Source organism: Labrus mixtus, chromosome 19 (assembly GCF_963584025.1).
Source record: "Labrus mixtus chromosome 19, fLabMix1.1, whole genome shotgun sequence".
NCBI lineage: Eukaryota > Metazoa > Chordata > Actinopteri > Labriformes > Labridae > Labrus > Labrus mixtus.
In genome coordinates this window covers 15465147-15479712 of record NC_083630.1, presented here as the reverse complement: position 1 = coordinate 15479712, position 14566 = coordinate 15465147, and the positions used below count along the sequence as shown (strand labels likewise).

General features: G+C 39.8%; 1 protein-coding gene across 3 annotated transcripts in view; it reads right to left on the bottom strand.

Annotated features, from left to right (window-relative positions):
• Positions 1 to 14566, bottom strand: part of sugct (succinyl-CoA:glutarate-CoA transferase) — a 61265-nt gene that overhangs the window by 32710 nt on the left and 13989 nt on the right. For 2 of the 3 annotated variants that reach the window (XM_061064310.1, XM_061064313.1), the window contains exons 10-12: positions 8270 to 8341; positions 8081 to 8178; positions 7346 to 7448 (exon numbers count right to left, since the gene is read on the bottom strand). In XM_061064310.1, the coding sequence (XP_060920293.1) occupies positions 7346 to 7448; positions 8081 to 8178; positions 8270 to 8341 (273 nt within the window). Of the gene's footprint in view, positions 1 to 2033; positions 3219 to 7345; positions 7449 to 8080; positions 8179 to 8269; positions 8342 to 14566 lie in introns of those variants that run through there. The other variant, XM_061064314.1, reaches the window with a different exon arrangement.

Sequence of the window (14566 nt, the reverse complement as noted above, 5' to 3'; positions counted from 1 at the left end):
GATCTCCAGCTGTGTGTGGACAACCCAGAGGACATCCAAGCACGCATTCTGTGAACTCTAATGTAAAGAAATGATAGCCAATTGGGAAAATTGAGATGACTAAAAAAGGAATCACAACAACTCCAGAATCACTTTTTTAATACACCTCCATCTCGCTCTATAACTTCACCACAGACTCATCGATAGTTAAACTTTTTTTCTCTGTGATTTTTCAGTTAAAAAAAGTCCCAAAAACTTTCAATTCCTCCTTCCCACTTTCAGTCACGTTTGTTTATTTAATGTCACGTTTGACAGCAAGAAATTTTGCATGATATTCAGTTTTGAGAGTCAAGACTCTTATATTTTGGTGAATATAAACTAAGTGTGTGAAGAGCAACAATGACCAGAACAGCACACCACACACAACAGGAAGAAAACTGTTGAATCCATGATTATTTTAAGTGTGGACCTGGTTTTACTACAATGCCAAAGCAGGATTGCGAGAAGCAAAATACTGGAGGAAAAAAGCTAACAATAAAAAGTGATGCGTTGAGGCAGGAGGCTTAGCCTCTACAATCTGTGGAAAGTTTCCTTGGAGGAGACGATCATTGTTTGAAACTCTGAATTTCTCTTTTGTGCCAACATTGAAGAAACAAACGGAACCGGAAACAGTGCTTACAAAAATTGTACGAGTCTATTTCTTGGAAAAATAACAAGGCCTCTTATAAACTCCTAAAGGATGTAGGAATAAAGTGATGTATTAGGTCATGTGCCATTATATTAACCAAAGCTTTAAGTTATTGGCTTCACTTTGAAACTACAATAAAACCCTCACTTGTCTTCTTAAGAATGTTTATTTTCTTGGACACTTCATTTTCAAACGTCAGTCATCAATTATTTCCCACAGCTCCACATGCATCCATCTAGTCCACCACTCATCCAGACCAGAAACATATTTCCCCAGAGCTCTGTTAAGCTGTCAGCCTGTGGTTTCTCTGGGAATAGTGGAGGTTAGGTCTATGTGACCTGGAGGAAGCCTTGAGTCTGTCGACACGATTTTAATCCATCCTTTCCTGAAACAAACCCCATACATTCTTCAATATCTGTTCAGAAAGTATCCAGTGCGTCAAAGTGTCAAAAAAGTTTCCTCCTCTTAAAAAATATCATCCATCTCCTCTTAGTCTTTGGGGTGTAAATATTTTACTGTCCCACTCCCCTCTGATGAATGTCTCCCCTTGTAATTATCAAATCCGAGTATTGGAGTCTTTCAAACAACACTGGGACTTATACAGTAGAAACTATGTATTACAAATAATCTAATGTAATGTGACATGACACCATAGAGACATGACAGCAGTAGATATTGTAGGGACTTGGTTGGGAACCGAAGGGTGGCTGTTTCAAATCCCGGTACAGACCAAAGTAATGAAGTTAGCCTTGTTACTGGAGCAGTACCAGGTTACTTCCCGAGTACTGCTAAGGTGCCCTAAAGCAAGGTACAGAACCCCCAACAGCTCATGATTGCTCCCTGTAAAGCACCCCCCATTACCCAGACATCTCTCCATTAATGCATGTCCAACCTGATATCATGTGCCATGATGTTCAATAACCTGAAATGACCTGCTAATTGCATTTACCTGCAATGACAAGCCATGAATTGAAATGGCCTGAATTGACCTGCCATGACATCACTTGCCATAATCTGCTAAATCCCAACAAGATGACATGCCGCAAGCTGCAATGACTTATCATGACCTGACATGACAAGTGAAAATGAGAAATGTGAATTCTACGTAGAATAAAAGTCAAATCAAGGATGTCATCAAGCATTCCTTGGACTCAAATATATTCCACCTTTTCCAAAAAAATATTAAACAGCACACTGCTGGAAGAAATGAAAAACCAAAAAGTCAGACTGAGACCGCAAATCAAAAGCTGCTCATATAAACTCCTAGTGATAAACTTCATTAAATGAGATTTGGAGCAGCTTCTGATGTGCCGACCCATGCCACACATCCATTCTCTCAGAACAGACGGATTGTTCCTCTAAATGTCCTTGAATTTGGATCTCTGACGAAAACTAGATCACATCAGGCTGTCAGGATAAAGACCAAACGTTTCCAGGCTAGTAAAAAACTCTATGGTCTGATCATTCCATTTATTACAAAGTCAGAAATACTGTCACGTCTAATATATATGAATAGAATCTGACGCTAAAGTTCTGCATCTGATCTTTCTGTTAACCTGGAAATCTGAAACGTTTTGTCTATTCCCACACCTTTAATCCTTCCACCTGTCCTTCAGTCAAGCCCATATGGAAGGAGTGTCTCTAAGAATGCGTCTGATCGCTCGCTTTGCCTTCCAATGATGCGGTGTGAGGTCCTCCTGACCTGGGAATGAGAGTTCAGTAAGGACTGACATCTTCTTCAGCAATAATTCTACGGTGTTTCTGTTTAATTTGTCAGTTTCCAGACAGTTATTAAGATTATTTGTAGATTTTCTTTCCAAACTAAGATAAAAAAAAAAAAGTGCTCTAAAGATAACAAGGCTATAACTCAACAAAAAAGAACGAGTAAATGCATTCAGTAAAAGCTCGGGAGTTCTCGCTCATCAGTAAAAGCAATAAAACTGTCCGTTACTGAGTTAGGTGCAGTTTCCGAGAAAGAGAAGCCAACACATCCAGTATTTACGGTTTAATGCTGAGAAGTTTTTATAAGAAAAACACAGAAGTAATTTACACTAAAAGGGTTTATGGTTTAATTCCATGCATTATAGTTTAACCTAGTTGGGCCAATAGTGACGAAATAAAATCACTTCATATCCATAAAGTAACGCACAAACATCCCCAAGAATGGAGACTTAATTCTCTAGAAATGAAATTGACACTAGAGGTGGTTCGGGCCTCTGATTTGGATGCCGCTTGGTCATCTGCCTTTGGAGGCTTTCCAGGAGTCCTCAGCGTAGACCACAATGCCCTGGAGGGATTTTTATATACCCTCAGTGCCTGGGAACCTCTCGGGATCCCCCAGGGGGAGCTAAATACTTTGCTGGGGAGAGGAACGTCTTGGGATGGATGGATTTTTTTTTGCATGTTTCACCTCTTGTTGTTCTTCCTCTTTCAAGTTCTTATTAAATATGTCCGATATAAACACTGTCTTCTTCTTCTTCTTCTTCTTCTTCTTCTTCCTCTTCTTTGGCCAATTAATTCAAGTTAAGAAGTAGTGACATGGTGAGTCAAACTGGAAGTGAAATATGTTCAGAGTGTCCTTTCTTAAATTAAATTAAGATTTTCAGGAGATTATATTGATATTTTGTTCCACCCTTACTGTCATGGTTTGTAGTTATATTCCCTCAATTAAGGCAGTGCTGTTTGAAGGAGCTACACATGTTGCAGGTTTAATTACTTGTGTCCATGTTTGGCCTCTGACAGCAAGGCTTTAAATCTCCACAGTTTGGTGTTGTCTGCATTTGGGTTTCTTTAGTTGATTGAAAAATCACGGCTGTACAAATCTCAGGGTTATGTCCAGCTGTCCGTGTTGTTGAGAGAACGGGACAGGGTTGGATAAATGTTTCCCCTTGTTGGCTAAGTATAGCGTAAGGCACTAATGATGGTAGAAGTGGGTGGTTTGAGCCTAAAGAGAGGCTGTCTTATCTGATCTTACATGTTAGTTATCCACTTCAGACGCTGTTTAGGCTTCAGCTGGGATAAATCAAATGCACCGCAGAAACTTGGAGAGAAGGGGGCAAACATCTGAATCAACTAATAACATTATTAGTGACAATGACATTTTAATAATTGCCTTTTTAGGTTGTAACCAGAAGATTTTTATTACTAGGTGTCTGCAGTGGCAGCAGGTTAGACTCATGGGTATTGTAGTCTTGAGAGCTATCTCCAAAGTTTAGAGCAACATTAAGTACGAATTGAGTTTGGTGGGCTTTGGTGCCCACCGAAGGTCTCTGAGTGCAACTGCACTGTTGTAAGACACTTTCAATGCTTTTAACACTCTGATGCTTTGTCAGAAATAAACTTCTAAAATTGAGGGAAAGAAAGAGAGAGAGAGAGAAAGAAAGAGAGAGAGAGGCCTCTTTGGTAATGACTTCCAGATTTCAGTTTTCAGTCGTGACCTCCTACTGTCCTGATTAGCAGCAGCTTCTCTGCAGAGCTGCTGTGTGAAGGAAACTCAGCTCCACAACCACACACACACACACACACACACACACACATGGCCCGTGTTATGTACCCTATCACACTTTGTGCACAAAGCAATGCGCAATGAATAGGAGTCCGATTTTCGATCACTTCAGGTGGTGTGTAGTGTGTGATTGTTGCGGCACATGGCCATGACAAGGCTTGAGATATATTTTAGTGCCTTACAAAACCTCTCCCAACATTTTATTGTAGTACATAGGATGCAGCCCAATTTTTAGGTAAAAAAAAAAAAGACGTTTTAAAAAGTGCATCTTATACACCAAAATTGTAAGGTTGTTAATTGTCACTGCCACTCTATGCTGATGAAGCGCTGATGCTCTGTTGAGGTCCATAAATCAACATTCAGAGATATTTGTAATTTTTTCTGGCCTTCTGTTAATATTACATTTGTAACAAATGATGACGAGAACTCAGGAATTATTTGATTCCCTACAGCCAATCAGAATCAAGTTTCTCCAACAACACAGCATAATAAAGTCAGTCAGTCTGGTCTGGTTTAAGAGTGGTAGTTTAGCTGAGTACAACACAAGTTTGGGGGGGGGGGGCTGCTATTTTCTGATGGTACCAGATGTGTTAACGTGTCTTCTATCAGTCAGCACTCACGGGTGTTAGAGCGGCGGGGAGGGTGTGTACAATCTCAGTTAAAAACAAGTTGGTGCAGCACGATCACAGAGGCAGATGGGCTGGTCTGACACACACAGTCACACACACAAGACACACACACACACACACACACACTGAGTCATAGCTTTTATATGACAGTGCCGTGCCAGGTGGTGATGGGAGCTGTTGTCCACCAAACACATTCAAAGAAAACTTGTCTTAGCCTCAGAGACAGCAGACACAGAGGATGGACTGGAGTCACATGTTTGTCTACACACTCTAAGTGATGTGCATTCTAACATTAGCATTAGCACAGAGCAGTTCATCAACTTTATTATGTTGTCTTCATTATTTCAATAAATACCACAGCACCATGCACAAGAATTCTAATTCACTGAGTCACATTTTGGGTCTTGAGTGAAACCTGTGATAAAAGCTCCTCCAATGGCGCTCCAAAAACAGACCCAGTGGGGTAAGGCGAGCGCCATAGGCTGGAGCAAGAATGTGGCGCTGATGGACCGTGGCTCAAGCAGACCCTGTTCCACATACTTCGTGCGCACAGCGGTTCTTCAGCGCCGCACACTCCGCCACCATGGCTGCCACTCTAAACAGTGATTGTGTTTCCACAGCAAGCGCCGCGGCAGTCTTTAAAGCGCTCACACTCCAGAAACAGACCCAGTGGGGCAGGCCTCACCGACTTTATGTGGACATTGGGATTAAGGCTCTTGGTTGGGGGACTCAGGGGCTGAGAGCTGAGCTGCAGCAAACTTTGAGCCAGCTGGTTGGCTTGATTCCAGGATTTAAAATACTGATATAAAGATTTTTTTGAACTGTTAATGAAGGATTTGAATCTGGAAATTTACTCAAGGAACCACAGCTGCGAAAAATGGGCGGTCACTGTGGAGCTCTATAGACACATGTCTGCAGAACTGATACTATCATGACGAAGGTTGTAAGTAATCCTGACAAAAATACACACATCAAGCAGAGCATTTGCCAATCAGCCACAGCCAACCAGTGATAAGGACTAATGGGGGTCACTGGGAGGAGGTGGAGCTAAAATTGAGCCTGAATCATCAAACTTATTCTCACATTTGATTGGATAAAATGAAAATAGAATGGTCCTTAACTCATCGACTAATCAGATTGTTTGTTTTTTATTCTAGAGAGAGAGAGAGAGAGAGAGAGAGAGAGAGAGAGAGAGAGATAATTGCTACATGATTCATTTAACTTCTACACACACACACACACACACACACACACACACACACACACACACACACAGGCCATATGTCCTGTTGCTTTGTTCCCAGAACACACACACAATGATGGGGCCTGGAGCAGTGTGTTATTGTAACACGCTGAGTTGTGTAACGTGTTAGCTGTGACTCATGTGCTTTCAATCCATATGGAGGGACAGTTTGATGAGCAGCCAGAACACACACACACACACACACACACACACACACACACACACACACACACACACACACACACACACACACACACACACACACACACACACACACACACACACACACACACACACACACACACACACACACACACACACACACACACACACACACACACACAGACCAGGTGTATTCTTTAACCAGACACTCAGCTGTGTCTTATTGAAGCGTTCACACACTGCAGCTCTTGGTTTAATGATGCGTTCAGGTGTCTCCTCCTTTACTCGTAAAGTCCTCAACTGATCACATGATAGATGAAAAAGCCTGACAGGAAATGAACACTAGTCCAGAGGGGTCTATCTCTGCATGGAGGTAAGGTTGTCAAAATATTATTGTACTTACGATACTTTACGATATTCCTTGTTTTAAAACAACACAATCCGGTGTTGTAATGATCGACTGTCTTTCATTCTTTTAATTTAACTCATTCATTTCTCATACATTTGGTTTTAAGGAATGAAATGTTGTCTGGGCCTTTCATTGCATGTACTGTACGCTGTACCTTTAAATGCATATGACGAATAAACTGAACTACTGAACTGAATATTGAACATTCCACAAACTTGAAAAAAATCTACAATATCTATTTGATAAAACAGGTATGTAGAGGAATGAGTCCATCAACATTTGACCCTTCACATTGACTAAATTGCACAAAAACATTTCAGTACCAGAGTGAACTATTGTAGGTGTGTTGGTTTTCTGTGCAAATAAGTACGATTTAATTTTCACAAAAACACCACACCTTTACATCACCATAGCAACACAGGAAAAAAACATAGGTAAATGAATAAGGATGAGGATCCTTCGTGTTTCTAAATACCCTTCTCATTGCTCTTTAGGAAGGAAGGTTGAGTTTAGACTGAAGCCATTAAAGGCCAGTCTTGTTTTTTATTGTACTGTAGGTTGTGCTGATCTGAAGGATGTGAAGTGTTTGAAGAAACTCCAAAATTCAACATCACGATAAACAAAAAATATGAAAGGGTGAGGTACATGAGGCAACAAGAGCAGACAGGGAGCAGGACAAAGAAGAGACGCAGGTGTGTTTCTGTGTGTTTGTAGTTACTGGCTGACTGACCTGTGCATCAGAGAACACTTCCTGGATGTTGTTGATTGGTCCAACAGGAACACCTGAGCCCTCAAACCTCCTCAGCCAATCAGAAGTCTTCTCCTGCAGAAACCTGAAAAAATCATCACAGACTGATCACTACCACGGGAGTCCCACCCACATTTTAAAATCATCATCTGGACCCCCTCAACTCTACAGTGTCATAAACTCAGCACATCTGTCTCTCCAGCCTGCGCTATTTTCAGAGCGCTGTGCTGTGCCTGAACGTGTTGAACGTGCTCATATCTTTGGTGAACTGAACGAGTAAATCTGTAACCAATGAATGAGAACGTGAGCGTCGTTCACTCTGGAGAGTCAAGGTCTCCAGAGTCGGATATGTGGCACATGGCATGCATCCGACATGGCTGCGGCATGCTTTTCAAAGTAAAAGCCTGATCTGTTATTTCTCTGATGAGAGTACCTGCATTTTCTAACAGAGCTTTTATTCTAATTTTTACTCAGTTACTCAGTGAACGAGTCACCTGCTGGTGGTTACACTCCGACTTGAGGTCCCTGCTTAAAGTAGATAAGCTGGGGAGCTCCAACTACTTGTCCAAATATTGTCACTTCCTTGGAGATTGTCAGCAATTTTTGATAAGTGAAAACAATAAATTACCGAATATTTTGTGTCTAGGACTTTTGTTTCCATGGTAACGAACAGGTATCAATATTGTTTATTGTGTGTGCTTGTTTGTGTATAAATACCTCTCAGACAGCGTGTGCAGCAGCTGTTTGCGGTTTTGGACTCTCAGCTTGTTTGTTTTGTACTTTAAATCGTCTGTGAGCTCCTTGAGCTCCAAAACCTGCAAACACCAAAAACAAAAAAAAAACGTAAATATTTGACGTAAAATCTTGTTTTTCTGTCAGAGCTGCTGATCTGTGGATGTGACTTACCTGACAGACTTTGACAAACTGTTTGTCGTTGCCTGCAGCCACAACGATGTGTCCGTCTTTGGTTTTGAAGCCCTGAAACAGAATGGAGAGTTTTTAGATCCACTTGAATAAACATAATAAAATGAACTGGATGTAGGAAAAAGGACAGAAACGGCTTCAGTGGTAAATTACTGCAGCAGGAAGCAAGGAAACACTTCCACAAAAAAAGTAATAAATACATGATCCCTGAGATTTTTATACGTCTGTTGATGTCATGGCATGCAGGATTTATATGATTAAAAACATGAAAAAAGAAGAAAAAGAAGAAATAGAAGCACAGCTTTGTGTTTTTCTCATATCAGGGATTTTTACAGGTTGATAAAGAGGACACAACTAAAAAAGATTATTTTTATTTTAATGACAGAGATCTTGATTTTTTTGCAGAAATGTGTCCAGTTGCTCAAACTCAGATGTGTTGGCTTCAATACATTTTTTTACGTGAGATATTGTGAATGAATTAAATATAAGATGCTGTTATTTCAACCGGTGTTAAAAGAGAAGTTTAGCTCCTTATGATCCCATGAACATGAATGGACTATTTCACTACAGCACACAGAGTGTCCTGCTATAGACAGACTTTTTGTATTTCAGCAGAGGACACAAATCATTCTTGAATTAATTAAAATGCTTCTGGATAATTTAGTTGGGAGAATACATTACATTTTTATTTACTAATCACATGATATTTTGTCCCTTTAGGCGCACCGTAGATATGCATAAGAGATTGGAAAGCAGAGTCTGTGGTACCTGGGTTATAAAGTACTTCCAGCAGTGGATTTAATGTTGTTTTAAGAGCTGCAGCAGAAGGTTCAGAGGCATCGGCGATCCAACCATACTTCATAAACTATGAGAATTATAATCAGTTTTATCAAGGTGATCATGTCCAGCAGGTAGATATGAAATTTACTCTGATGAATTATGAGGCTGTGAGTTTGTTTTTTTTTTTGGGGGGGGGGGGGGGGGGGGGGGGGGTGAGAAGATGGAGATTCATCTGTATCTCAGTCTCACATATGTTTTTAAAGAAGTTTAATCAGATGAATCTCCCTGAGGAGACCTGTTTAAAGGCCAGCTGTCGAAGGGGAATGTCTCTTCTTTATCCTCTTTGTCTTCTCTTGTTCCCCTGAATCTTTCCTTCCCCCAGGTCATCTTTCTTTTCTTCCTCCTCTACCAACACTTTCTCCTCCTCTTCCTCTCTCTCTCTAACAATCGCTGTAATAAAAAATTGTCGCCACATGAAAGGACGTAAAATCTGCTGTCTCACATCACAACATGCACCCACAGAGCAGTGACCACATACCACTGCTGTGTGTGTGTGCGTGTGCGTTTTCAGACCACTAACCCTTTCGTCACACCACACTCAGCACTCTGCCCTGGCCGCCGCCTCGCTTTCATCCCCAGCCTCAGGGAGTTGTGGGCACACAGTCCAAAGGGGGACTACGATGGGACATTCAACCACAAAACCTCAAACAGTCCTCAGAGACTTGGGCGGTGCAGTGAGGTCGCAGGGAGGCAGCTTCTGCCCCCTGCTGGCTGCAGGCCATACCCAAACCGCATCGACCCCAAACAAAACTGTCAAAGAGCTAAAAGGACGAAACTAAAAAGTAGAAAAACTCTCTCAGAATCCGCAGCTCCACAGAGCTTTTTAACATCTTCAAGATCAACTTTTGTAGCACATTCATTTTTGTAGCACATCAGACGGACACAGAGACTAGTTGGTGAACAATGTGGATCCTTCAGCATTTGTGGTTGAGGTGGAGGAGACCAAAAACCGAGCTTAAGCTAAAATAAGTCTTCTGACTACTCAAAGCGCTTACACCACAGGTCACACTTACTGATTCACTGCCATTCACACACTAATGGCAGAGGCTGCTATGTAAAGAATCCATCATCGATATTAACCAATCCATTTATACACATGCAAAGATGTGTTTAACAGCTTTTTGTGGGTCTTTAGTGGCCATAACGTCCCAGTTTCCAGCAGCAAACATAAAAAAGGTAAGAGTTTCAAAGGTTTTATGTGCGATTTTTTTACAGTTAAATGTAAAAGAAATCAAGTATATCCTGTGAAAATAACTCTGTGAGTCATGACTGTCTACAATGGGTGTAACACCTGAGTCCCACTGTCTGTGATGCTTTCAGAGTTTTCCAATCCTATCTTCAGTTTGCTTTCATCGCCGGGCCCTCACGTATAAAAGTTGTTTAATTGTGGGACTAGAGAAAAAAAGAATAACATACTGTACTCACTGCTTAATTGAATGTCACGTAAGCGTTTCTAGATCACGCTCATTTCGGGTAAATTTACATGCAGTGTGAAGATACGAGCATAATAAAGATCGCTAGCATTAGCATGCTAACACAACAATGCAGCGCAAGTTGTTTTGGTTTCAAGGGCGACATTTGCTGGATCAAAAAATCGCATATAAAGCCTTTAACAAAGTAGAGCATTCAGCAGCTACAGACACCTGTCACTCCGTTTCCTCTCTGGAAGTGTTCAAGGCCAAATAAAAACAAGCTGTAACAGTGAACACTGGATTTAGATGCATCAGGTGCCACAAACAAAATTACACAATATATATTTTTTTATATTTAATAAAAAACTAAAACTATTTGGACCAAGAATGGAACCTTGAGGAACCCCAAAAGCCAATATTTACATTAATTAGAGGATCATGTTGTTCCATAACTGATGACTCAGCAAAATGACATCATAGACAAATTGTTAGCTGCTAATATGTAAGAGCTGAGTGTCTGTCAGCTTCTTCTGCAGAAGTGTATTTAGTGTGACACTAGAAACACATTTAAAACAAAAATCATAACATTTAAAATGCTATGAGCACTTTGAATTTTTTTTATTTTTGTAAAAAGAAAAGTTTATTGGTTATCGTCCTGCAAAATACATTTTACTCTTAAAGGAATTATCTTAGTCCTTAAGCTATTGCAATTACCTGTTTATTAAAATAAGTCTATTTTGTTTATAGACATTTGAATCAAACCATAAAATATGTTGATGTTTCACAGTTGTGTTGCACAACATTCATATGACCTTTTATGATCTGATATATTTATGTATTTAGTTTTGTGTTGGCTCTCAGTTCATCTCTTCTTACTGACTGCAGTGAACCTCTCATGTGTCTCCTCTCCGACATGCTAGATGTCTCAGTTTGTGGAGATTGAAATTGAACCATCTCAGAAATCAGATGTGAACTCTAAAAAACGTCGGAGAGGACGGATGACTTCTCCTGCACTAATATCTCCCTCGCAAAGCCGCAACCATGAAACACCAATAATTCTGTTGTTTCAACTGTCATGATCTCGGAAGAACCCGTCTCCACTACTTTCATCTGCATTGCTCGAGGGAGAGAGTGCGGCATTGTGGGTAAGGCGGTTCACACGAGGATTAGATCCGAGCGGCGGACTACAACTGGTGTTATAGTCCGCCGCTATAACTATGACTGGTGAGAGACAACAACCGCAAAAAACGAGCCGCTGTCTCCATGTTCACGCCGAGCAGATGGAGGGAAACATCAGGAGGCACAGAACGTGTGTGTGTGTGTGTGTGTGTGTGTGTGTGAGAGAGTGATGGTTAAATGTGGGTCATAAACCTCCATAATAACATCTCTTCCCTCAGGCTCACGGTAATGTGAAACAGAATCTGATACAAAGGAAGCTCAGTGTGAAAAGCCTCTTTTTGTTTGATTGTGTGAAATCGATTTATTGGATATTAGAAAGTGAATTCATTGCACTACATTTTTCGATTAAGATATACTTTATAAATTAACAGACGATAAACGTTTTCATCTGAAAACTTTGACGTCTTTTCAGTTAGCATTAAAAGTCAGACTCACTAAACTTTGAGTTTTTGTACCAGACATCTTGAAGGCGGCCTTTCTGAAAGTGTTTTAGCTTCTTCTTGAATTCTTTCTTGAATTTTCTCTGTTGCCATCATTATGTCTTTATGTTTTGAATCCAAATCATGTATCCTCCCTGCAATACGATTACTAAATGCTCCATGGGTTTTATATTTATACTAACCTTTTATCTGACAGATCATTTTACTGTTTGATTCAATCTGGTTGTTTACCAGTCTAAGAGTAATATGTCACTTATCAGTCTAAGAGTAACATGTCACTTATCAGTCTAAGAGTAACATGTCACTTATCAGTCTAAGAGTAACATGTCACTTATCAGTCTAAGAGTAATATGTCACTTATCAGTCTAAGAGTAATATGTCACTTATCAGTCTAAGAGTAACATGTCACTTATCAGTCTAAGAGTAACATGTCACTTATCAGTCTAAGAGTAATATGTCACTTATCAGTCTAAGAGTAACATGTCACTTATCAGTCTAAGAGTAACATGTCACTTATCAGTCTAAGAGTAACATGTCACTTATCAGTCTAAGAGTAATATGTCACTTATCAGAATACTAACAGTGACTTGTCATGGAAAGAGAAAGTTGCTCCTTTTCAAAGTGCTCAAAAAGACTTTCCCCTTTCTTTGTACATAGTACAGTACAAAGTGCAAAACAATACGCTACATTCACAGTGTTCATTGTGACAAAAGTAGGTTAAATAAGGGCTGAAATATGTGTCCTATATCCTGATGAAAACAACTGACTCAGGGGATTTCATCTAAGGAATGTCCTTGTTTTCCCTCTGTGGCCACAGGAAGTTTTTGCAGCCTATAACCCTATGAATATAGGCCTATTAGTCTGTGTGACATAGTAATCTCTTTTTAGGTTATATTTCACATTTTAAGCTCTCTGTATACGTTTTGTCGTCTATAAGGCGCTGTGTTTTATTTGTATTGAATTAAGGATTGGTTTGCACATCAACAAAGTAAAGATTTGTTTTGTTCCTCTGTAACACGGCTCTGTGCAACAAAGGTTGCTCTATCAATGAAATAAAAAGAGGTCCAGCAAACATGAAACATTAAAGTTTGTGTCATTCATCTTCTTCACTGACAGGAAAAATGTGCTAACCAAACAAACCAAGAGGTAGTGAGTAGCATTAGCCTTAAGAGAGGCAATATATGCTAAAAAAAACACATTTTATTTTTCACATAATTGATCAGAAGTCCTTTTCACACATTCAAATTTCAGGACAACCTCGCCCTGAAATTTTCAAACATTGCCCTTTTACACGTGTCCCTCATGACAGGAGATTTTCCCTTTTGAACATAAAACAGGCCCTGCTGAAATCCAAGATTGCGGACAAAGAAACAGAGTCCAACACGATGACAGTTGTTTACCTTTATACCAATGCTGTGTGTATTTGGATGTATTCATTTAATTAAACAGAGTATGGCGTTATATTTCTGCAACTTCATTCCTGAGCGAAAAATTAATGACATTTATTTTAAAATGTTTTTAATGTTTTCCTGTGTGCTTCTAATTGTGTTTCCGCTCCTCATGCCGTCATTTTTAAATATCCCGCTGACGCCCCTGTGTGCTCTGGTGTATTTGTGCCATGCAGAAAACAGATAATTCATGTTTTTACATCAGCACAGAGAAGACGAGGGATCCGAAAAATTTGTTTTATTTGGTTTTAAATTCAATTTGATAAGGAGTGAAATCAGCCGTCTGCTACATAAGGGGAATTATCTAACTTGTTTTTTGTATTCTAGTAAAAAAAAAAAAAAAAGATTTACTGTATCGAAGTGTATTTTTTAGTGAAGCCGTTTATTCAAATTAAAATGTGAATGTCAGTGTGTGGTTTAATCTGGAAAAACTGAAACATTCATGCAGCATACGTCCCACTAGAGTTTGATATCAAAATGTTGCCAATGTTTTTGTGTAATTTAGGAGTTTAACTGTCATTTCTGGTCATTAAAAACAAGAAATTACTCAATATTCTAGGGTCTAGGACTTCTATTTTTGTTGCCGTGGTGTCAAACAGATATATCAACGTTTAGAATTCTGGTATGGTCATAACCATAGTTGACTGTTACTGTATGATATACACTTTGATCTCGTAAAACCTGAACTTTCCTTCACAGACATAAATCAAGGAGGACTGTATCCTCTATACAGGCAAAGAGGCAATCTGTCCTCGCTCTCCTGAGAATCCCCTGCTCTGCCAAGAGAGACGTCCCTCCTGTAAATGATACTGCAACGACTCGTGTTTATTGCAGGACTAATTCAGCAGTTGTTTATAAACTATTCCGATTGCACATTTTTTGCACAAACAGGAATAGTTGTGGTTGCCTCTCTTATAACAAGCATTGTCCACACGGTTTAACACAGGTATAAAAAAAAAA